This window comes from Cydia splendana, chromosome 15 (assembly GCF_910591565.1).
Source record: "Cydia splendana chromosome 15, ilCydSple1.2, whole genome shotgun sequence".
Lineage (NCBI taxonomy): Eukaryota > Metazoa > Arthropoda > Insecta > Lepidoptera > Tortricidae > Cydia > Cydia splendana.
This window is the reverse complement of record NC_085974.1, coordinates 6,346,570-6,370,178: the sequence shown is the minus strand read 5'-3', so window position 1 is coordinate 6,370,178 and position 23,609 is coordinate 6,346,570. Positions and strand designations below refer to the sequence as shown.

Below are 23,609 nucleotides of genomic sequence, written 5' to 3'. Positions count from 1 at the left end.
TGGTGTGCACTGCAGCTAGTTCGTTTAGCAATTAGTGTTATTATAAATAGCTAACATTTATCAATTCTAAATTGAGTTCTCTATTGAGTTTCTGTGTCGTTTCGTGATAAAAGACGAGTTAAATGGTAAGCGTTGAATTTCCGCATATCGCTTTTAATTACATAGTTATAATCAAATTATTTGCTTAGTTCATTAGTTAATTGATACGAATATTCTCGAGAGTTGCTATTAAAATAATTAAAATATTTCTGTGTTAATTAGTCCTGCTGCGTTAAGTTGGTAAACATATTAAAATACATATCTACAGACATAGAAGTTTTTGTGGCAAAATAAAGTGATTGACAAAATGAAATATCGACATGTCTGTTATCGATGTTACCTTAACTTTCAGGCCTATTCGGATTTCGAAATAATCACAAGATCTTGAGACGATTTAGAGATCAACTAGATATACATTAGATATCGACTAGATGTGACTTGGATATCTAAGTCATAACTTGTCGAAATCGTTCAAGAGGACCTCCAGAATCGCGGAAACGTCAAATTTGACATATCTATCTTACAAATATCTTCAAATTATCCGTATCGTAACTTGTTGAAGTCTAGTAGAAATCTAATTCATTTTCCGAATCGAACCGTTAATCATAGATATTTATAACACTGTATTATAACGTAGCTACCGCGAAGTACCAACACAGCACGTTCGATATCTTCTTTGATATTTTGTCAGTTTTCTATTCTTTTGGTACTGCATACTACAGTTTACGTTTTTATTATAAGTACACTAAAATAGTAATAAAGAAATTATGTACCAGTTTGTAAATGATTTGCGTTCTTAAAATTTGACAGTTATTTACAGCAAGTAGAAGTTATATCTTTTTATTATTAATCTGTTACAGACTTATCGATAACAGATTTATCGAGGTTTCGTTTTCTCAAACACTCGTTTACGCCACAAAAACTTCTATGTCTGCATATATCTACATATGTATAGCTGCTTAATAATTTTACTGCGATACAATAAATATTTGACCTGCAGATATTTTCTCTGAAGACACTTGTGTTGACATGCACACATACCTATATGTATTTATGGGTTATTACCACGAGAATTTACTTTATTCCTTGTGTTTCCATTTCATACAAATTTGATTAAATAACTTTTTATGCAAATTGCTTCTTCTGCAGTCCAAGGGATTTGTCCTAAATAATCCTTTTATGTTTCCAGAACACAATGGTGGGCCACATTGTAATTATTTCCATGATGGTGGCGGCTTGCATAGCTCAAAGGCCGTTCTACGCTAGACGACCGATAGGCTACCCGATCCTCGAACAACCCAGCACTGAGACCAACGCTCTCGGCGACAGGTCAGTGAATTCTCATATTTAATACACTATTAAGCTCTAAGTATATTATAACATTTATAACCGGGATATTGGAAACGACGAGACAAATGACAAGATGTACGAGATCGTTGTGCGAAAGTTTGCACGCAAGTGTTGACGTGTTGTCAAACATTCAATTCAAAAGGGTTCGTGAATAAGTTTGACAGTTTGTGTATGGTCGCACTCTTGGAGGATATAATATAACCAAACGCAGTAGCCATTAACAGGCGTTCTCCTCTGTCGAAACTCTATGACCAATGTTCATACGCATTTCATGGACTGACGTTTAATCTGACGAGGCTATTTTTACATTACGTATACATTGAACGTGCCCCTCCCCCGCAAAAATCGGCAGACTGTTTTGTACAGAAAATTACAGACAATCCATTTGGTTATATCCTACAAGGAGGCACTAATCAAAAGTGCTACGGGTAGGCGGTGAGAATAAATAAAACTGTAGTTTTTAAAATAACGAACTAAATTTATTCTCCCTTAACTTCCGCCGCAAGCACACGATTACGTCGTAGGGTAGGGTACGTTCTAGGCCGGTACTGATTTTGCTCCGAGGACAGTTCCACCACGCAAGTACTCCCCTGAAGCTGCCGGAGCCCCTGCGGGTTGGGAGATGGACGAGCTGAGGGACGTCAGCTGGGGCCGTTCTTGAACTGCCGGGCTGTCTTCACGGCTACGGTTCTAGCCGTAACTAGGCTCCCCAAAGGGGATTTATTACACTGAATTTAGTGAATTAGTACTGAACGAGTACAAGAAAAAGAAAAAATCTAAAATTCGATTTTAAAACTCGCCGGCTACGTCTAGAGTCGCTTGCGCGGAGACAAAGCGAACGTGCGCCGGCTTCGAAAGCTAGATCTGTCTGCTCCGGCTGGCAGCGCTGGCGAGTGGGCCGACGCGGGAGCAGGGCGCGGGGCGGGGAACGCCAACAGCCGGTTACTTCGAAACAAAGGAATGTTGCGCGAAGTACAGTGCGTCGCAGAAAAGAGGACACAAGTTGAGACTTGATACTAAGTATTTATATAATGTTAATGTATCTTAGTGTATTTTAGGTAAGTGTTTTATTATTATTAAGGTATTTATGTTTTTATTAGGATATTAGTTATCTAATGATTTAATTTAACTATTGTAAATGTAACCAAGGTTATGTAACGTTTTTACGTTACAAAAGGTTTGAGATTATTTTAAGGCAATTACTCAGTTTTGTTTGTCATCTGACGATATTTAATTTCATTTAGGTAAGCCTTGAATTTTGATATCATTTATCATTATTGAACTATATTCAAAACTGATATGATTCCAAGTTGCTCAAATAAATTTGTGATGACTCCATTTGCTTCCCTCCAATCACATCATACAAATATGACTATGACACATTAGATGGGTAGTTACCTAGCCTAATGCATGCATGCACCTCCAATGAAATTAGAATCATAATGAAATGGAACAGAGTTGCTTTTGTTTTGTTTCGTTCGGTCGGCCTGCCAGGGTTCATAACGGTGATAGGGATTTCTTATTTGTACCCGTTATTTGGATAACTTAATACGCAAAATATCTGAAAAAAATTATGTGATTTGATAAAAGGCAAAATTATACTTTTTCATCTACGTAGTTATTTATTTAAAACTCGTTTCAACATAAAATTATTATTTATTTTTATAAGCCTAATTGCAAAAACGTTCATTAGATTAATTTCCGCCTTAAGACGAATATGGACGACCACCGCCCATAAATCGCCTTTTGGTGCAAACGTACGTACTCCCCATTTCCCTTTCTGAATACTAACATTACTTACTACGGTTATGTGAATCCTGGCCTCCGAGAAAAGACAAAACAAAACACACCATGTTTCTCGGTCTTGCGATAGCTCTCGCCAGTCCCCATGGCCGAGGATAAGCAGATCTCGAGCAACTACGTCGTTCCAGCGGTAGGTACCTATGACGTCCAATTGGGCGTCTCCCATTTCGTTGTCCCAAGTACGCTCTCGTCACGGCACGATCCTCTTCCATTCTCTCTAAATGTCCGAGCCAATGTAAGCTTAGCCACTTTTGTCTCTCAGTATTCCGCCAGTATATCGGAACACATCCTTATTTCTATAGCAACAGAGTTATATTACGATATTTGGCCGACTGCTGACTGTACGTTATTTTCACCAGGTCGTTTCGCTCAAAAATATCTGAACATGCACTTAAATTTTATCTACCTACATTATAACTTGCTATCAACTTTGTATTTTTGGCCCATCTTGACAGCCCGGTCCCCGGACGAATTTGTTTGCCGAAGCTGTGAAAGTAAATCTGAATAACATAACTCAAAAAGAAATTTAAAACAACAAAATACAAATTACTATTGATATTGATAAGTCATTGTCAGTCATTATATGGCATGTCACTCGTATCGTATGGGCATAAACTAAGGTAAAAGGTTGAGGTTGACAGCACTTTTTATTTTACTTCGAGTAAAAAAGGCCGAAATCACTGCATACCAACATAACAAACATAATTTTGGTTATTTGAAGTTCGAAACGAAACCAACCGAGAGTTTCCGAAAATAGCCGATAGTCGTAAAATGAAGAATGTTATGAAAATTTATTTTGCTTATTGTAAATTAAATACGCATCGAAAGCGATAGTTTTTATGCTCTAGTTATATTCTCATACTTAGATAATAGATTAGAACAGTTTTTTCTTATCATACGTGCGTCGTATTTGAGAAACGTGTCAAAAACTTTTTTAGAAATTTGTAAGGCGCCATCTCGCTTCTTCCCTCGTTTTTTATCCCGTTCTGGTTTTTCAATTTTATATATATGATGATTATTAATATTACTTTATTTACAGATTCGGCAACGGTGAAACTACAACCACCCAGCGGCTACCAATAGAAGCGCTCGGCGACCGCGCGCTGGTCGACCAGCTGAGCAAACTGCCTGTAGACAAGCAGCCATTTTGGTTGCTGAACTGGCGCGCGCTGGAGCAGCATCGCCAGCAGCACCCCACGTTCCAGCACTCCCAGAGCAATTTTGCCAATGGACTGTCTTTTTTTAATTCCCCGAACCAGGTCTCGTAGACAGTGAGCCAATCGCTAACGCTCCGTAGCGAATGAAACGCAACTGTTACTATCACACTAATAATGATGGAAGAGTGGTAGAAGGTCACAAAGCGATTCGATAGCGAAGCGCAAGCGATTTTCACCTTGACTAGGCCGCAAGGCATTTTAATATATAAGAAGACTTTTATATGAATAAATTTTATTTTTTAATGTTATCTAAGGAAATACTTATGAGAAATTAGTACCTCAAGAGATTCAACAAAGAGAAGAATTAAATGGGTTTAAACTTTTTCAGTTTAAACCTTAAACTATGTGTAAATTAAGATGTTTTGTGCCATGTTAAGTAATAAAGTACCTACCGTAAAATCAGGTAATTTTAGTTATGACTACGGTCCAAATTCAAGTTCCAGTAAAATATATATAAGTATTTTTCAAATTATGTTGAGTATATAATATAGAAAGAGCATTAGTGTATCTCAGCTCCAAAATAAATGTAACGAGTACAAATCATAATTAAAAACTGGACCATAGTTACTTCAGAACTATAGTTACTTACCCGGTTTTACGATAGGTAGTAAATAAAACTTTGACTCCTTTTAAAATTGTTTTTTTTTTACTGACACTGAACATAATTCTAACATAATGAAAAATTAAGGCATGTTTAAGTAAATATAAACCAAATATAAATATTCACCTTTTTACTTAAGCATATATTTAAAAACCATATTTATTAATGAGCTAATTATAATATTATTATAAAACATACAATTTATACTATCAATCTGTAAAATTAAGAGTTATGTAGCTAATAATTGAATTCTCAAACTCCGTTCAGGCAGTTTAGTTTACTAATGAAAACATACACACACTTAACTTTGCCGTTGGAAATTTGGTTGTCCCCATACAATGACATAGGTCGCAGTTAGTTTACCAATTGGAAATAAGTTAAACCTAACACTACGTCACTTTTGAAGATCAGTATCATATCGAAAACAGATTCGAATACGCCTGATCAGTTGATAAATTAATTATGAAAGATTTAAATACTTAATATTGAAACGAAGCATGGCATTGTAAAACTTTTTGATACAGTAGAATCTACTGAGTAGATGAACCTATTAAAAAATAACACTTAATGTTCAACTATAACCGAGGCGTGGCCACGAGCCACGAGCGGTGGTGGCCGAGTGGATATGACTTCCGACTTTCGATCCGGAGGTCGCGGGTTCAAATCCTGGCTCGTACCAATGAGTTTTTCGGAACGTATGTACGAAATATCATTTGATATTTACCACTAGCTTTTCGGTGAAGGAAAACATCGTGAGGAAACCTGCAATACATCTGCGAAGAAATTCAAAGGTGTATGTGAAGTCCCCAATCCGCATTGGGCTAGCGTGGGGACTATAGCCCAAGCCCTCTCGCGCATGAGAGGAGGCCTGTGCCCAGCAGTGGGACGTATATAGGCTGATTATTATATAACCGAGGCACCTTATTTAAGCCAGTTAATTTCTAACTAAAACTCTGTTTTGTCAGCTTTGCTCAGGTAAACTAATTTAGCAAAGAGAACACAAAGTTTATTATAATAATTAAAGAATACCTACCAACAAATGAATAAATTTAAACTTTTAAGTAGTTAATTACGAGAAAGTACTCCCATGTATTTTGCTTACCATTTACATTGTTTAAATAAAGGCAAAACTAAAGTTATGGCAGGGGGGTGTCACTGCGCAGTTTAGGTACATTTGGCCGGCGCACCGCTGGGCCGGCAGGTGTATGGCAGTGGGCTGCCGCTCGACCGCACGATAGTCGTGTCACGTGGCGCTTGCGCAAAGAAGATTCACCGTTCGTGCGCGGTTATAAGTTTCAATTTTGTTGCAGGCGGCGAGTATAGGTATAATTTTATACCTAAATCTGACTTTTGTGAAGGAGTGAATTTTCTGTACGGTAGTACCATTAGTTATTCTGTGGTTAGGGAGCCTGAAATAAAACATAATTAAAAGTAGAACCAAGTTTAAAAAACTTTACTAACTAAACAATTTTAACAGCCGATGTTGCCATTATAAGTTATAAAATATTATTATCATGTCGCTTTAAAGCGGTCTTAATAAAATTTAAAATTACGGATGTACAAAACCAGTACATTTTACAACTTGAACAAACATCCATATCTTATAGTTTATCGATTTTCTGTCACTGCCACATTTGTATGAAAGATCCTATGTAATTCGTCGAAACTGATTTATTCAAACGATTCCACACTGAATTTAATTTTACGGGGTAACAAAAAAGTGCAATTAAACTTTCTGTACCGTCCAAATACTCGAACAGTCATATAATTCCAATTGCTTACAGAACACGCGCAAATTTATGACTCAGTGGAGACGATATCAGGAGGTACCCCATAGTCTAATAGAACATGGTCTTCTCTTCCCAGAGTGACACAAGCCTACGTCACAATAACATTGCCACTTTATAAAGCGCTATCTCATATTATCATATAGCGCTGTCGCATGATGACGTAGGCTTGTGTCAGTCACGTGGTCGGAAGAAAGTACCAGGCGGAGTATATAATTATACCATGAGGTACCCCTAGTGTAAATTTCATTCAATAGGGTGACGTGACGTACGCGGTAGCGTTATGTGTCATTTTGTACGGGATTTTGAGTCTCCAAAACGTACCGGTTGGCGCGCTGTTCAAAATCCCACACACAAATAGACATAACCAACCATACCAACACACCATATGTACCAACACAGCTTTGACAATAAAGAAATCTTATCTTATCTTATCTTATCTTAACGCAAACGCGAACGTTATCACGCATATGGAATGAAATTTACACTAGGGGTTCAGTACCTTCTACGATAACGCATAGGAGTTATAGTTCCCGAGCTTACGATACATTGGCAGCCAGAGGGCCTACCGCGAACCACGTTCGACGTGTTACCTCCTTATCACACTTACGTACGAATTTATAAGTGCGCCAGAGACACGTCGAACGTGGTTCACGGTAAAAGTCTATTTCAATAGAACTTGCTAACTATGTAAACAAACACCGTAACTTTGTTTTATCACTGTTTCTCTTTGAATTTTCACACCACCTCATCAAATACCATTGAAACCATACACATATACACTATTGAAACGGTCCGTTCCGTAAAATACATAAATATATAACTGTATCTTGGATATTTAATTAAAAGTTTAAAATGGGTTCATAAGTTAGGTTATTAGGACCTGTTGGAATGACGGTTTTGTTTCTTTTAAATTCTACAATTGTCTATGATGGGTAGTGTTGTGACTAAAGTTTGTGATATAAACCCGCTACACACTACCCAACCCACGCTCTGTACCTACCGCCGCGGTTATAAAATACTTCAATACATCATTCTTAAGTACTAATTTGTCTTCTGATCGTGATTAAACAAATTAAAAATAAGTAACTACTTGTTTTTTACTTTTGGTATTTTATTATTCGATATGGTTTGACATTAGTAAAGTAGTAAGTAGGAGTCTTGCCCATCAGTAGTAAATTCATCATTCAGAGACAATTTCAATATGGCGGTTTGTTTACATAGTTAGCAATAAGTTCTATTGAAATAGACTTTTAGGGGCTCAAGCTGTCAAGTTTGACCAACCAACGCTCGCGCACCTAATGGGAATCCATGGCCAGCCAATAGATTTAACCCGGCAAAGATCACAAAGCGGGGCAATTACGATTCGCGAGTCGCCCCTCGGGAATGCGAAGTTAGGCCGGTAGTGATGTGCTGTGGAAATTCCCGATCCAACGAATATTCCTCATTCATAACATTATTAAAATATTACACAATAAAATGGATAGTAACATTACACAATAAAATCATTACTTATGTTCGCTAAACATTACAATTAAAAGTATTAAAACCGTAGGTATGTCAAAAATAAAATAGCATGTCAGTAGGTACAATTTGGTAATTATTTTATTATTTTTGTTAATGTTTATAATATTATTTATTATTTCTTGGTAATTAACTCACTTTTTCTAGATGTATTTTAGTTTTATTTAGTTAAGTTTTCAGTTTTATTTTATATGTAATGAGACTAATGAGTATGAATAAAATTGTAATTACCTATTAAGTTTTTCGTAAATATCAATCAAGAAACCTTTTTATTCCATTATTGTAGTTTTTCAAATTAAATGTTTTAACTCACTTTTGGAGCAGTCTTAGATTAAAATAGTCATAGTACACAAATGGTTTTCGGTAGCTGTTTAAACAAAGTTAAAAATGGGATGTTCTAAATTCTCCGATATTCCCATGGGTCGGTAATATTCCCGAAACCAGTACATCTCTAACGGCGGAGTGTGATTCTGTATCATCAGGGTTCACCGGCTAACTTTGCTCAATTTAGGACCACGGTATAGTGTACGTGTATTAGAAATGATTTTTATTCTACAAATACGAACAGATCAATTCTTATTACGAAAAAATATGGTTGTCTCTAAAGTCAGTTTACGGACGATAATTTAGCGTGATGACGTCATAAGAAAACATTGATGAACAACGTTACCATGGAGATTTTTCCACAACGTTACCATGGAGATATGTCCGCAACATGACACTTTTTCGTGCATGCAACCGGTGTTCATCGATTTATAAGACGTTATCACGTCCAAATGTAAGCCTATCAATTTTATAATGTTACTTTTAGGTTCAATGCCTAACTTGAATGAAACTTTAAAATAAACTATTCATTCATACAACATCTTTACAATCATGCACGAACCGACACAGACCTGGGTACGCCACACGTCGCACTTTATGACGCCAAAGACCGGAAAAAATGGTGAGACATCATCAGGCTTCGCTACGCCAGAAGAACAATTCTTGACCCTTATCAATGAGGATAACCGCCCAGGGAAGAGGACATACCGTGTGTAACCCCTTATCGGGTTTTGACAAGGGTTGCAGAAGAAAAAAAACAAAGTGATAACGTCATCTCACGAATTCGAAAAACAATAAAACATACGCACCTTTTAACGACCACGCTATTACACTTTGATTATTAATGGGGTCTCTATTGTTTCCCAAATAGTTTTAAGTCATAATGTATTGTTTGTCCGAATTTTCGTTAGTCATAATTGGTTTTTCTCAGAAACGCGTAACTTTTCAGGATTTCCATAAAACAAACCTAACCTAACCTAACCTATCTATAGAATAACCTTACGAAAGTCCTGAAAAGTTAACGGTTTCAGTTTTATGACTAACGATAATATGACAAACAATACATTATGACTTAAAAGTTTATGGGAAACAAAGGGACCCCTTATTAATGCTATCGAATAATAATAATAATAATATATTCTTATTGTGCACCACATAATTATAAAGATAAAGATAAAGATGTTTTATTTGCAAGAATACTTAAATCTAAAGTACAAAGGTGATGTTTTGTTATGTGGTATACAGTAAGTATTCAGTATTATTGAAGAAGAGAAGAAAGAAAGAACATAAATTAGAAAAATATAGATAGGTACTCTTTGTATTTTTAACGAATTTTGCGTTGTGGATTTAGTTCTAGTCATTTAATAAATCATGCACCTTTAATATAAATTTAATAAATATTAATGTAAAAGGGCCCATAGATTGACCAGTTCGCCCGACGATATCAGCCTGTCATCATGTGTGTGTGTGTGTGTATCAGTTGTTCGGAACTGGTACCTTTTGCGTTTAACTGACAGGCTGATATCGTCCGACGAACTGGTAATCTGTGGGCCCCTTAAATGACCGTGTTAGTTTAAAACCTATTGGTACCTAAATTATCATCTTTATCGAAAAACAGATACTGCGTACCATATTATAATTGGCTTTTATATTACGGACAACAGTGCCATTTCTCTAAAACGAACCTCAGCGGAGCGTAGCCAATAGAGTAGCGTACAAACAGCAATACTCCTAAGTACATCAGTGGACCTTATTAGAAAAGGCACAAGGTCCACCGATGTACAGTTAACAGTGTGGGTGATGGCAACTCGGAAACAGTGTTTGAATTATTAACGCATTCCGTTAACCAGTGTTGGCCGAAAGCTCGAAAGTTAATGCGAATTGAAAATGTTGGCCATTAACCATTATAAATTGAACCTTAAACCGTAACGGACGATTACAGTTTACGATTCCATTTATAATGGTTAATGGCCAGCATTTTCAATTTGCGTTAACTTTCGGCCAACACTGCCGTTAACTTCTAATATTACAAGGAAAATATGTACATTTAATAAAGCAGCAGCCTTGTAACGTGCCGTCCGTCAAAACAAAACAATTATCTTCACTTAAAATAAAACAAATAGAATTGTTGTAAGTCTTGTAACTTTTGCGAGAAACTGCAAATTCCAAACTTGTTTACCCTCCTATCCAGGTAGCATGTTTAATAGGGTGTTTCATTTTTCCGAATTTTCGATTTTCATCTGACTTTGCTCGAATTCTTGTTCTAACTGATAAAAAAATATTATACGTTAAAAAAAATTAAAATCGGTCAACATTTAGAGGTTGCACAACATCAACAAAGATTTTTCAAATAACCAACGACTCTACATCGGAGGGAAATTAGTAGGAAACTTGGATTTTGGTTACTCGATAAATGTTCTAATTAAGATTTTTCAGTCTTTCCACCTGATTCCAAAGGAAAAGTGCTTTTATCATGTTTTAGACGCAAAATTCAGTTTTCTCATTCGATTTTAGTATCAGTTCATTATATTTTGTCATTTTAGAACATAGTTCATTTTCACGCAATGTATGGGGTTCTCACTCTACCTTTTCAACTTGTGCAACCTCTAAACGTTATTCGATTCTTTTGAAAATTGAAATAGATAGTTTTTAGTGTGGGGAGACTCCATTGGTGAGCAAAGTCAGGAAAAATATTACAACTTTTTTTTCTCCATACAAAAGTGAATCACCCTAATGTTTAAGCTTTATTTTATACGCGAGGCGAAGTGATATACTCAGTAATACAGAATATAGCAGGATGCGTATCTATTCTGATTTTAATTTGAAACAGCTATGAGCTTCATTTGATTTTTTGATTATTATAAAAGTTAGGAGCGAAAAACAAACTCCATACTTACATAAGTATTTTATAAAAGCACAGAATAAGTAATAGTATTATCATACAGAACGGCCACGCACCGCCCCGACTTGCATTACCTCGCCCCGCGAGGCCGCGAATGGCCGCGACATGGCCGCGACATGAATCTGACGGACTTCTGGCGTCCTCTCAGTAAAGCGACTTACCCACACATACACAATGACACGTGTACAGACGTGCCGCGCACACATATAAACGCAAATGGTTTTTGATGTATGGCGTGTCCGCCCTGTGATAAAAGTTCATACTCAAGTTCAGGTGATATATATTCAACAGAGACATACTCAAAATGTCAAAATTGTTGAAACAAGTGTCAAAATTGACGTTTCTTCAAACAAAAACGTCACTTTTGACACTTGTTTGACACTGACATATCCAATCCATATCGTTTCAATATCTAGTATTTGACTTATCTCATTGTTCGAATACGGCTGACTGCCGTATTCGAACTTCAAGATATTCACAAGAGACGACACGTACTAGATCCATTCTAGATACGTTATAGTTTAGATATCAACTAGTCCTCTTTTGCAGCGCAATTCGGGCAACCAATGTCACTTTTACGTTAGATAGAGTAAGATAATATCTATTAGATGTGAATTGGATCTCTTAAGTCATTTGCTGTGGAAATCGTTCAAGAGTATCTCCAGAATCGCGCAAATGTCAAATTTGACAGGTTAGATCTTAAACATATCGTTATCGTATCTTGGTGATGTCTAAAAGATATCTAATAGATATCTATTTCAAAATCCGAATCAGGCCCATATTTTCATACGTCACTTTTGACACTGGCATATCATATCTATAACAAATCTAGATCTAATTCATAACCTGTTGTCACAATCAGAATACGCCTCCTACACAATGTAACACCGTCTTTTGTTACTTTAATACGATCCTATCAAACTTTCGAGACAGCCAATGAAAAGTTTTGAAGTATATGATGAATCAAATACGGGAAACTTGATACATATAGGTATTTTATGTCTAGATTGTCTAGACAATTTTCGACTCGATAATTACCTATCATGCGCTATGATGATCAACAAACCGGTTAGATAAGTAAGCTTAAGATGACCCGGGTCTTAGCCTTCTAAGGCCCAGGCATACAAATGAGAAATCCAGAATTTGCCACTGAAATTTGAACCTTTAGTGCAGGGAATAGAGTTGATTTTGGTTTTGTTTGAAAATTGAACGAAACAAAACAAATGCGAGTCTGTTCCAATTGATATGATTTAAATTTCATCGAACTGAATAAGTACTATAGGTAGGACCTTAGGAGGTTAGGACGAAAGTGAACGATTGCGGGTTCCCCGCTATTCCATACAAACGTGGTCTCCATTCTCTTCTCTGGATATTAACATTTATTTTTATAATATTTTTACACAATTCAATATATATTAACTACAGTTATGCCCCATCGTTTAATTTTTAAATTATTATAAGAGTTATGAGCTTTTAATAATTTGTAAGGAATGTGTTTCCCAGCTATCTAACTTTTATAAAAATCTAAAAAAGCCACGGGTGCACAGCTAACGTTAATATATGACATCTTAATCATAATGCCAATATTCAGAAAGGAAAATTGGGACTACAATTGTATGGAGAAGCGATCATCCAAGTATCCTCTTAACTGGCTCATCGTGTTATCTAACGCATATACTCGTATAAGTAACATGTATTCCCGGTTGTTACTTCAATGTAAGAGTTGTCCACTTAAAAGCATGAATATCAAACATAGCATAGAATACAAACTACATGGGTCTACTTATTAATGGAACTCGTTGTATTGTACAATTTACACGAGCTACGTAACTAAGTTGAAATTATATTTTCACCTCAGCAGCTCGAACAAGGGTACTTTGCTTCTTAAAAATAGTGAGCAAAATGCGATTTTGCTCACTGAGTGAGACAAAATGACATTCAAGTGACCTTTATAGTCAAATGTCATTTCAACATGCGGGGTCTAATACAAGTTCGAAATACTTGGGTTCTATTATCTCTGTCCCTTTCACACTGTTAGCAAAAAGAAACAGACGAAAAAAAGTTCAAACGACATTCAACGGTATATTGACTGTTTATTGTGTTTATTGTGTATTGACTGTTTATTGTGTTTATAATAGACCCCCGAAAAACTTCAGAACGCATCGTTCCAAACCACCTACGAGCTCCGTACGAGTATGAATTCTAAATAATTATTTAATTAAAATAAAGTTTAAGATTTGATAAAAATACTATATTTTAGGTATTTTATTGTACAATTAAAATAATGAACTCAAAAAATACACAGATTATCACGCAAGATTAATTATTTTACTTTTAAGAATTTCTACTATAGTTGACAAATAGTACGTATCCGCAATTCGGACCGTATCTTACAACGTTCTTTTTTTACAAAAAAAAGTTGTTGGTTGAAGTGTCAGTTGATGTTTCTTTATTTCCATATTATTTTACTGAAATTTATTATTACGTTTTGTTTTTGTGTTAGATTGCGGTAATTAAACTTAATTGTTTGTATATCTTAAGAAAACATGAGTGCATAGGTATTAAGAAACGAAGAAGGATTACATTTTTCAAGTTGTTTAATAGGTATGTTCTCACTGCTAAGGTGTGAAAAATTTTGTGTACTACACGAGATCAAAGTTATTTACATCTCGTGCGCTTTTGAGTCCCTTACTACGCTCAAGATTCTAAATTAGATTCACTCGCTACGCTCGTGAATCTATTATAGAATCTTTCGCTTGCACGGGACTCAAAATAAGCACTCGCAGAAATATCAAACTTTGATCTCTTGTTGTACAAATAACTATTAGATATCGATACATGCTTAACACGCTTACAGAGCTACATACACATTTTGCAAAGACACAACTAGCTTTTTTCCAAATATAAAATAAATTTTGAATAGAACGCGATTGAGAGTACTATTATAGAATAGTATTTTTTTTTGTCTGTATGTAGATACAGACAAAAAAAGACTATAAGATTAATTTGTAATGCCAATATGTATCACTAGTTTTCTATGGAAATTTCAATTTACAATTTGCTCTGAAAATTAATGGAATCTTTTCTCAAACTAAGCTAAGTTACTTAATTTACTTATGCGTAGTAGGTAAGCTCATAAAGATAGCACTACATCATTCAAGTCTAGTTTTAAATGCAATTTCTCTATGAAGCTAATCCGATATAAACTACTCGCGGCCAACTCCGATTTCTAAATCTTATATCAATCGGTTAATGATGTTATTGATATAAGTTATAATTTCTATCTGCATAACTCTAAATATACCTATGTATATAAAAAAACAATAGTTACATAGATATTAACGGGCCTTGAAATTTGAAACTTAATAATATATTTGGAATGTCGTAAAAATCCACAAAGAAATAGTAGTTTGTGTTACAAGGGATCAAAATGATATATTTCCGTCAAGGGCGTACATTGAATCCTGAATGAAGCGATGGATTCTAAAGTAGAATCCCGGAGCGTAATGAGGGATTCAAGTGTTAACGCCCAAGACGAAATAATTTTGATACCGTGTGACACATACTGCTTTTCACATCAACTATGAGGAAAATAAAAAATCTTAGTGATGACACTACAGTGTTGCCACTTTTTAATTTCTACTCTTTTTTGCCAGGCTGTACATACGATGTTCATAGTTAATTATGTATTAATATTTTATACTGGCAATGAAATGTCGTTGAACAGAAAAGTGCCACTTTGATAGTTCAGAAATATACAGACAGATTAAAATCAATTTTAAAATAAGTAATGAGGGATTCAAGTGGTAACGCCCAAGACGAAATAATTTTGATACCGTGTGACACATACTGCTTTTCACATCAACTATGAGGAAAATAAAAAAAATAAATAAATGAGGAAATTATCATGTATCAAAACACTATTTAAGTTAAAAAAATTGTATGTAAAAATGAAAAAAAAATTGACCTAGAACAGAAAAGTGCAACTTTGATCCCTCCTAGCAGGGAAGAAAACTGCCACTTTGATCCCTCCTAGCGGGGAAGAAAAAGCCCTTTTAGGAATAGGTGATGTGAAAGAAAATAACCACACGAGTTATCGCAACGAAACAGTTTCACACCATATTTCCAAGAACAACAATCAGCAACAAATCACAATGAGAGATGTCAGTTGTACGTTCTACAATAACGTGTGCAGTTTATATCACTTTTTATTGTAGTAACTTTCGCTAAAGCTGTGAACTCGAAAGTCGTTAGCAAAAACTAGCAAGAGGCAAAATACTGACCGTATGATGTAGGTAGGTAGGTAATTTATGAAACATAATGAAGAGCCCAAATATCTAAAAGAAACAATGCGAGGAAGATGATGATGGTTTCCATCTTACATATTTTGTTACGACCTTGACCGTGAGCACCAATCAGCGTTAAGGGGCCCATAGATTAGGTACCAGTTCGCCGGACGATATCAGCCTGTCAGTTGTTAGGAGCTGTCAAATTTTGAGTTCAACTGACAGTCCGATATCGTCCGGCGGACTAGTACCTAATCAGTGGGCCCCTTTAGCGGCTCACGTTGATTAATGCTAGCGAAATGCAATCAGAACGGGTAACATGGTCGCATTTTTATCACCTGTCATGCCATGCGTCACTTTCGCACTTACATATTTGTTAGAACGTGACAGGCATGGTGAAAAATGACTGTCATGCCATGCGTCACTTTCGCACTTACATATTTGTTAGAACGTGACAGGCATGGTGACAAATGATAAAGAGCCGACCATCTTAGCCCTACAGGACTATCAGGAGTCGTCTCATAAGACATTTTACTCGCACTCATAGGTGCACGTGAAATGCAATTTCTGTTAAAAAAAAATCTTTTTATTAGAGTTTTACAAATTATGTCGTCATGACGGCATTTTGACAGGAGTCATAGTGCCTATCAACTCTATTTAGCGAGCGAAAAGCGCTGCGTGAGACATCGAAAAGAAATCAATTTTGAAGTTCGAATAGGGCTTTTACTTATGCTCATGTCACCTCCTATTTGTTACAAAACATTTTCTCTCGGTTACTCTTACGTAAATACTAGGCGTATTTTACGTTGATTCCTTTAAGAATCTAAGAAAATAGGCTAGTTATTGATTGTCAATATTAGATATTTTTCTTGGTAATTACTTTTGTTGTTCTTATATGAACGAGATTTTATAGGTACCATATTAGTAAAGTAAATAGTACCCGCTCTAATGCTGTTAGTATAGATAAGTCTATTTGCCATCACTAGACCTGCCAATGACATCAATGAAGTAGAGGAATAAAGCCTGGATTTTGGGCTTCATAAATAACTGTTATACAAGTACGCAATCGAGCAAGCAAGGATACACACAAAAAGATTAAGAAAATTTATCTTTACATTTTTCTTTGCAGACCTGACAAATGAAAGTAGGTTCTTCGGTTGTAGTAGGAGCTGCAGTGGAAGTTGGCTTCGGTTTCCACCCATAATGGCTTGGATAGTAATCGTCATCGGGCCAGATAAGGTATGGATTGTGGTCTAAATAAATCGGGGTTTTTTCTGTTGTTGTTGTTGTAGTGGTTGTTGTTGTTGGTTTGGGTTTCCAAAAGTGAGGTGCGGGGTGATAGTCTATCTCAGGCGCGTCGATGAAATATGGATTGTGATCTAGGTAGACGGGCGGTTCCATGGTCGTTTTAGGCGCTTCAGTGGTACTTGGTTGCTGCGTTTTTAGATTCCAGTGTGCGTAATAATGATGTGGAAAGTGGTCAAAATCTCCAGATCCGTCGTCAACAAAATATGGGTTGTAATCCAAATATGTGGGCTGTTTTGTGGTAGTACTCGTAGTCGGTGATTTGGTCGATTTGGTTATTGAACTCCAGTGAGAAAAATCGTATTTCGCGAAGACTTCTTCGTTGGCATAGGGGTTGTCGTGCAGATAAGTTAGAAAAGATTCATCTGAAATCAATTTCAATACATATTTATTAAAAATTCACTGTTATATTTTATTATCTCATAAAATATATAAGGTCACTGTGGGCAAGACCGGTACTTTTTTTTCACTTTTGAGTGATCTAGTTACGTTAATCATTCACCTACGTTACCGCTTGTAATCGCATACGATGAAGAATTTAATAATTAATACTTTAGCGTTAGTGACAGATTATTTCAAACACAAATTAAGCAAAAACAAAAGTATTTTTTTTAATTCGGCGAGTAGACGGACTTACCGTGCAGTTTAAGGGAAGTCCGTCTAGTTATGTATCAGCCAATCTATGAGTGCGTATATGTTCGTAGGCGAATTCCTAAAAAGAACGAATCAAGACAATGAAAAGTGTACTTTAAACTTGTTAATATAGGGTTCAGATTCCAAATAAACGTCATTTTTCGGCATATACTACGAAAATGAGGTGGTAAACCTTTTTTGGCAAATAATTACACGTAATTATTTTTTTCATTTCCGAAATAAAAGATCAATAGTAATTTTAAAATGAATTTTAATCGCGTCTTTTAATTTACTGAGATCAAGATTTAGTAAAATAACATCATGCGCAGAGTCAGGAGGATTTGTTGATACCTTATCAAATCGTTACAATATTAAAGTCGCAAAAACAGTTGGTAACCTCTGATTTAACGAAAGTATATGACGGACTTGCCTTGTACATAATAGACGGACTTTCCAACTTAGTCAAATCTTAATGTGATAAATGGTAGAACGTTTAATTACGAAACCAAGTAAATTTCTGATATTTTAAACATAGAATAAAACAGCTGGTTCTTATGCTACCTACGTAGTTACTATCTGATGCACAATCTTTTCAAAAACAATTTTTAACAAAAAAAATTCGAACGGCTGTCGCACTATGACTTCGAGTTCAAAACACGAAATGACTTGTTTAGGCGGATTGCTCTGAAGTTGGTTGTCACAGCGCCATCTGTTTTACAGTGACGGAACTAGCGCGAAACACTGGTTAATCGACTGGACTCCAAAGCGGCATATATGCCTTCAAATCAGCTTCAAATTCAAAAGTTATAACGTGTTGACGGACTTGCCTTGTAGACGGACCCACCCTTACCCACAGTGACCTTAGAGTTAAACCAAGATAAGTCTGCAGCAATTTGCAGCGACTGAGCAAGAGTTATTTTAAACGTCAAACTTCTATGAAATTATGACGATAAATAACACTTGCACAGTCTGTGCTATCAAAAATCCTTGCATAGTTATCTTGGTCTAAATAACTCTATTTATTTAGATAATAAAATGTACTCTTTACCATGATCATATCTCTTGGTAGCATGTTTAGAACAGTACAGAGGGCATATTTTGTAACAAAATATTAGTGGCTTCCCCTTGTCTGTAAAAAAGCAAATTTTGTTTTATGCTTATTTCTAATAATAATAAGAAATAACTTTCAGAATGACGATGCTCCCCGGAACTTAGACTCTATATATTGCTCATAACAATAATTTCTTAAGCTAAGGCTATACGGAAAACCACAGATCATTTTGAAGCAAGCTACTACAAAAACAATAAAATTTATTGCGATAAATGTTACAAGACAACAGCGCAACAATTGTTACTATCCCATGTTCCGGAAAAACACTTTGGTTGTGCTTTCACACACATGTAAGTACATTATGAAATGTAGGTACCGTAAAATGGGGTGAGTTGGGTGAAATTTGAATTTCAAACCTTGATAAAATTTTATTTTTACATGTGAAAACTGAATGGTGTATATAATAAGGGGTTCGGACGTTTGTATTTTAGTTTGTATTTTATTTTGGGTAGTTCCATTTCATAACTTTGACGATAAAGAGGAAAACCCACCTCACCCCGTAGTGCTTCGTATTTGGGGTGAGAGGGTTTTTCATACAAAGGTGATTTTGGAAGATTGTTGGATGGATTTTTTTTATTATGAAATTACTATAGCTCCATTTTAAATTGGAATACATTATTTTTGTAGCAGTAGCCTTAAAAACCCACCTCACCCCCCTCTCAATCCTTCTCTCCCCATTCATAACCCATAGCTCCCCGCGAAACCTACTCACCCCGTTTTACGGTAATAACTTTATTTTCATTTTAACTTTTTTTTAATGTTTCGTTTATTACTAAAACAAATAAAACTACAACAAACAATAAAAGGACTTAAAATAAAACTTACAAACAAAAATTAAAAACTAAAATTAATTCATATTACCTAACTGTTTGTAAGTCTCATTTATATTTTTCAAGTAATACGGTAGGTGCTGAATTTGTATATCATGTTCTTTTTCATATTGGTGAGCAATAAAGAATATTTGTTTTGTATTGTATTGTACCTACCTTCCTATATCTACCTAATAAGTTTCTTACTTTTAAAAACAGTAATAAAAGAAACAAAAATGGTACTTAACATAAGTTTCTGACAAAAGTTTTTTGACAAATCAATTACAATTTTACAGTAACTACCTACTGAATATTGGCAGGTAAACATTTAAGATTTCGCTACCTTTACCTCAGAACTCTTAGTCTGTTCGAGAAACTGAACGGTGAGAAATAGAGATGATACTCCTAAAAATACGTGTGATACCTCATCAGATTCGTCATGATGCCTAGAAAAATGTATTCGAAGCGTGTATTAGCACACAAAAAATATCAAAAGTTATAAGCAAAAGAGGGGTAAAAAGTAGATATTTTTTATTTCCCCAATAACTCAAAAAGTATTCATATTTAAGAAACGAAAATTAATATTATTAAAGAGAAGGATATTTCCAATAAAACATTCCATAATTGCAGAACTGTATCTCCATTATTTATACTTTTTATTCAACGCTGAACAAGGTAAACGCTGAACGTTTTCAATAAAGAAGGAAGTTTGGGAAAATGTTGCTAATTAACAATTGCCTAACTTGTTGAAAAAATAATTTTAAGATAAATTTCTACAAGTAGTACATTTGTTGACATGTTTTAAATACAATATATATTTTTTTATTTTTTCAATGAATATTTAATGCCTTTAAAATTATATTTAATGTTACGTAATCGCTTTTTCACGCCGCGCGCGTTTCCCGAAAATGAGGCGCGGAAGGCTGTGTTCAGCGTTGAATAAAAAGTATAAATAATGGAGATACAGTTCTGCAAGTATGGAATGTTTTATTGAAAATATCCTCCTCTTTAATAATATTAATTTTCGTTTCTTAAATATGAATACTTTTTGAGATATTGGGGAAATAAAAAATATCTACTTTTTTCCCCCTTTTTTTGCTTATAACTTTTGATATTTTTTTGTGCTAATACACGCTTCAAATACATTTTTCTAGGTATCATGACGATTCTAATGAGGTATCACACGTATGTTTAGGAGTATTATCTCTATTTTTCACCGTTTTCAGTTTCTCGAACAGACTATCTGTTATTTATTTCAAAGATCGAAGATTTGTATGTTTTAATTTAGTAGCTACATATTTTCAATAGGATTGATTACCTATTGTTTGAAGAAAATACATTTATTTAAGGCACACCAGATAGTTACAAAGAGAGGCCCTACTCAGCGTACTGCCACAGCAAGACGCAGGGGAATTCTATTTTGTTAAATTAATTATTAAATCCTAAAACCTTAAAGGATATAACCAAACGGAGTAGCCATTAACAGGCGTTCCCCTCTATCGAAAATAGGCGGCCAATGGTCATACGCTTTGTATGGACTGACGTTTATCTGACATGACTATTTTTACGTTACGTATACATTTGACGTGCCCCTCCCCCGCAAAAATCGGCAGACTATTTTGTACCGAAAATTACAGACATGGCGTCTCCGTTTGGTTATATCCTCTAAGCTAAAACAATAACTAAACTGTTAAGTTACATGTATACATGGCATGTTCCCTTGTCTGCTATGTGCTGTCTAAGCCGGCTCAGATACTAATTGGTTGCCTCCGGTTTCACTTGACTGAATTTTCTCATTGTCAGTATCTCTGACCTCAAACTTGAAACTTTCAGAACAATGTGTACCTACGTAAGCACGTAATTGTTAACTAACACAATGTTGGCGTGTTTGAAAACGTTGCTTATGTTGTTCTTGAGGCTTTGAGAATTATACAGGGTGATTCATGGAACATGGGCAGGACCAACCCTACACACCCAGTAAATGTTAAAGGATCGGTTTACCAAAGTGAAACAACTACACATTTATCCCTTTGTTTTTACTTTTTTGTTAAGTAGGTAAGACTTCAATTCGCTACAATTATGGTCACCCTGTAACAACTAATTAATGATAATGACATAGCAACTAATAAAATCTCTTTAATTGACACACAGTGACATGCAATGGTCACAATTGAGTGTGATACGATGTTTCAAAAGTAACGGAATGACATTCAATTTGATACTTGTCACGAATAAAGTAAAGAGTATCGGTATTTGACAGACCTATTCTAATTGTAAATTTTCCAATCTCTCCAAACAATACTGATTTACTGAATCCGTAGGCTTACCTAATCCTGCTCACGTCTCCTGAATTAGGTACCCTATACCTATACAGGATGGAACATTTCTAGAGACTGAGCTGAAAGGATAGTGTTATCTTAGTGATCTACAATCGAGTTATTATAATCGTTAAACTGGATTTAAAGTAATACAAAATCTATAAAATGGAATATTTTTATATCAGTGACAACCCTACAAAGTCATTTACATTTTAAATTGACACATGGCATGTCATTCAATAGGACCCTACTTGCTAGGGTTGAAACATACAGATTTTCGCACTAATGTTTTTTAACAGTAGGTATCTTAAAAACGGTTAAAAATATTAACGTGATTAATAAGTGAAAAATAAAGTACGTAGCCTGAACAATTCCCAGTTTCCGTAAAAGTCCTTCGTTCTGTTCCACCTGTATATTTGTATAACCGAACTCGGTATACAGCTACGGATCACATCGGGGAGGTATCTTACCAGCTTTGATTGGGTGAATGATTAAATTCAGGAAGAGGGATTACATGTTTCCGATCAATACTTATTGATGTTATTATAAGATATGTGTTCCGGAAACATGTAGAACTAACATGCCTACAAACGTTTTGCCACAAAATTTAGATATTCATTAATAATGATTATCCAGCTATCGTGCATTCTGGTAACCATTATTTGCACTGACTACTCGGTACCGGTAGAGCACTTTGTTTGAATTTCTTGAATAAGTACTTAATATCTGGAAGACCGAGCTTTGCTCGGAAAACATATAAAAACTCAAAAATGCGCGTTTTCCCAGAGATAAGACCTGGCTAGATCGATTTTTCGACACCGAAAATCACCTATATAGCAAATTTCATCGAAATCGTTAGAGCCGTTTCCGAGATCCCCGAAATATATATATATATATATAAAAGAATTGCTCGTTTAAAGGTATTAAATAGATAGATAGATTAGATGTGCAATGTAAGGAAGGGTTATTGCCGAGGTCTTTTTTCCTTCGGTATTTTTGTGTTCTCAAATAAAATAAAATACAATTTAGCTATACTTCAATAGTTCCAGGATAGTCTCCAGGATTCTACATTCTGATTATTTCCCAAAATATTTTTTACCCTATTGTGTTCTTACCTTTAAATAAAAAGAATGCCGAGCACAGTCCACAAACACTCAGGCACAATATTAAAATGAAATGTAAATCCATGTCTGTAGACTACTCGAGAATGCAACTATGTAGTCGTAAGCACGAATCCTTTCACTTCCACATGGACACAGGTTTCCTCGATATTTTCCGCCATCTTTATATTATGTTGCATTGGTCAGCAGCTCTATTACGTGTAGGGAATGTAGGGATAGCAATTTCAATAGATACTTAGAGTTATAATCTGTATCTTTAGGTATTGAAATAAAAGTAAACAAACAATTTGTACATTTTCGGGTAGTTATAACATTTATTGGTTTAACCGACCTAATATAAAACCATCTGGATCAGTCCCTGAACCATAGTCTAATAAAACATGGTCTTCCATTCCCAGAGTGACACGGGGCTACGTCACAACAACATGGCCGCTATATATAGCGCTATCGCATATTATCATATAGCGCTGTCGCATGAT

At 35.3% G+C, this 23,609-nt stretch overlaps 1 protein-coding gene and 1 long non-coding RNA gene across 2 annotated transcripts; one reads left to right on the top strand and one right to left on the bottom strand.

Annotated features, from left to right (window-relative positions):
• The first annotated feature begins 1,205 nt into the window (after nt 1-1,205).
• LOC134797247 (uncharacterized) lies at nt 1,206-4,626 on the top strand. The gene is made up of 3 exons (XM_063769470.1): nt 1,206-1,368; nt 4,232-4,451; nt 4,603-4,626. The coding sequence occupies exons 1-3, from the start codon at nt 1,235-1,237 to the stop codon at nt 4,609-4,611; spliced, it is 363 nt and encodes a 120-aa protein (XP_063625540.1). The 5' UTR covers nt 1,206-1,234; the 3' UTR covers nt 4,612-4,626.
• Nucleotides 4,627-16,932: 12,306 nt separating this feature from the next.
• LOC134797575 (uncharacterized) lies at nt 16,933-23,290 on the bottom strand. The gene is made up of 3 exons (XR_010145096.1): nt 23,125-23,290; nt 18,820-18,900; nt 16,933-17,503 (listed from the first exon to the last, which is right to left on the bottom strand). It is a non-coding gene; the product is annotated as an uncharacterized LOC134797575 (long non-coding RNA).
• Nucleotides 23,291-23,609: the final 319 nt, after the last annotated feature.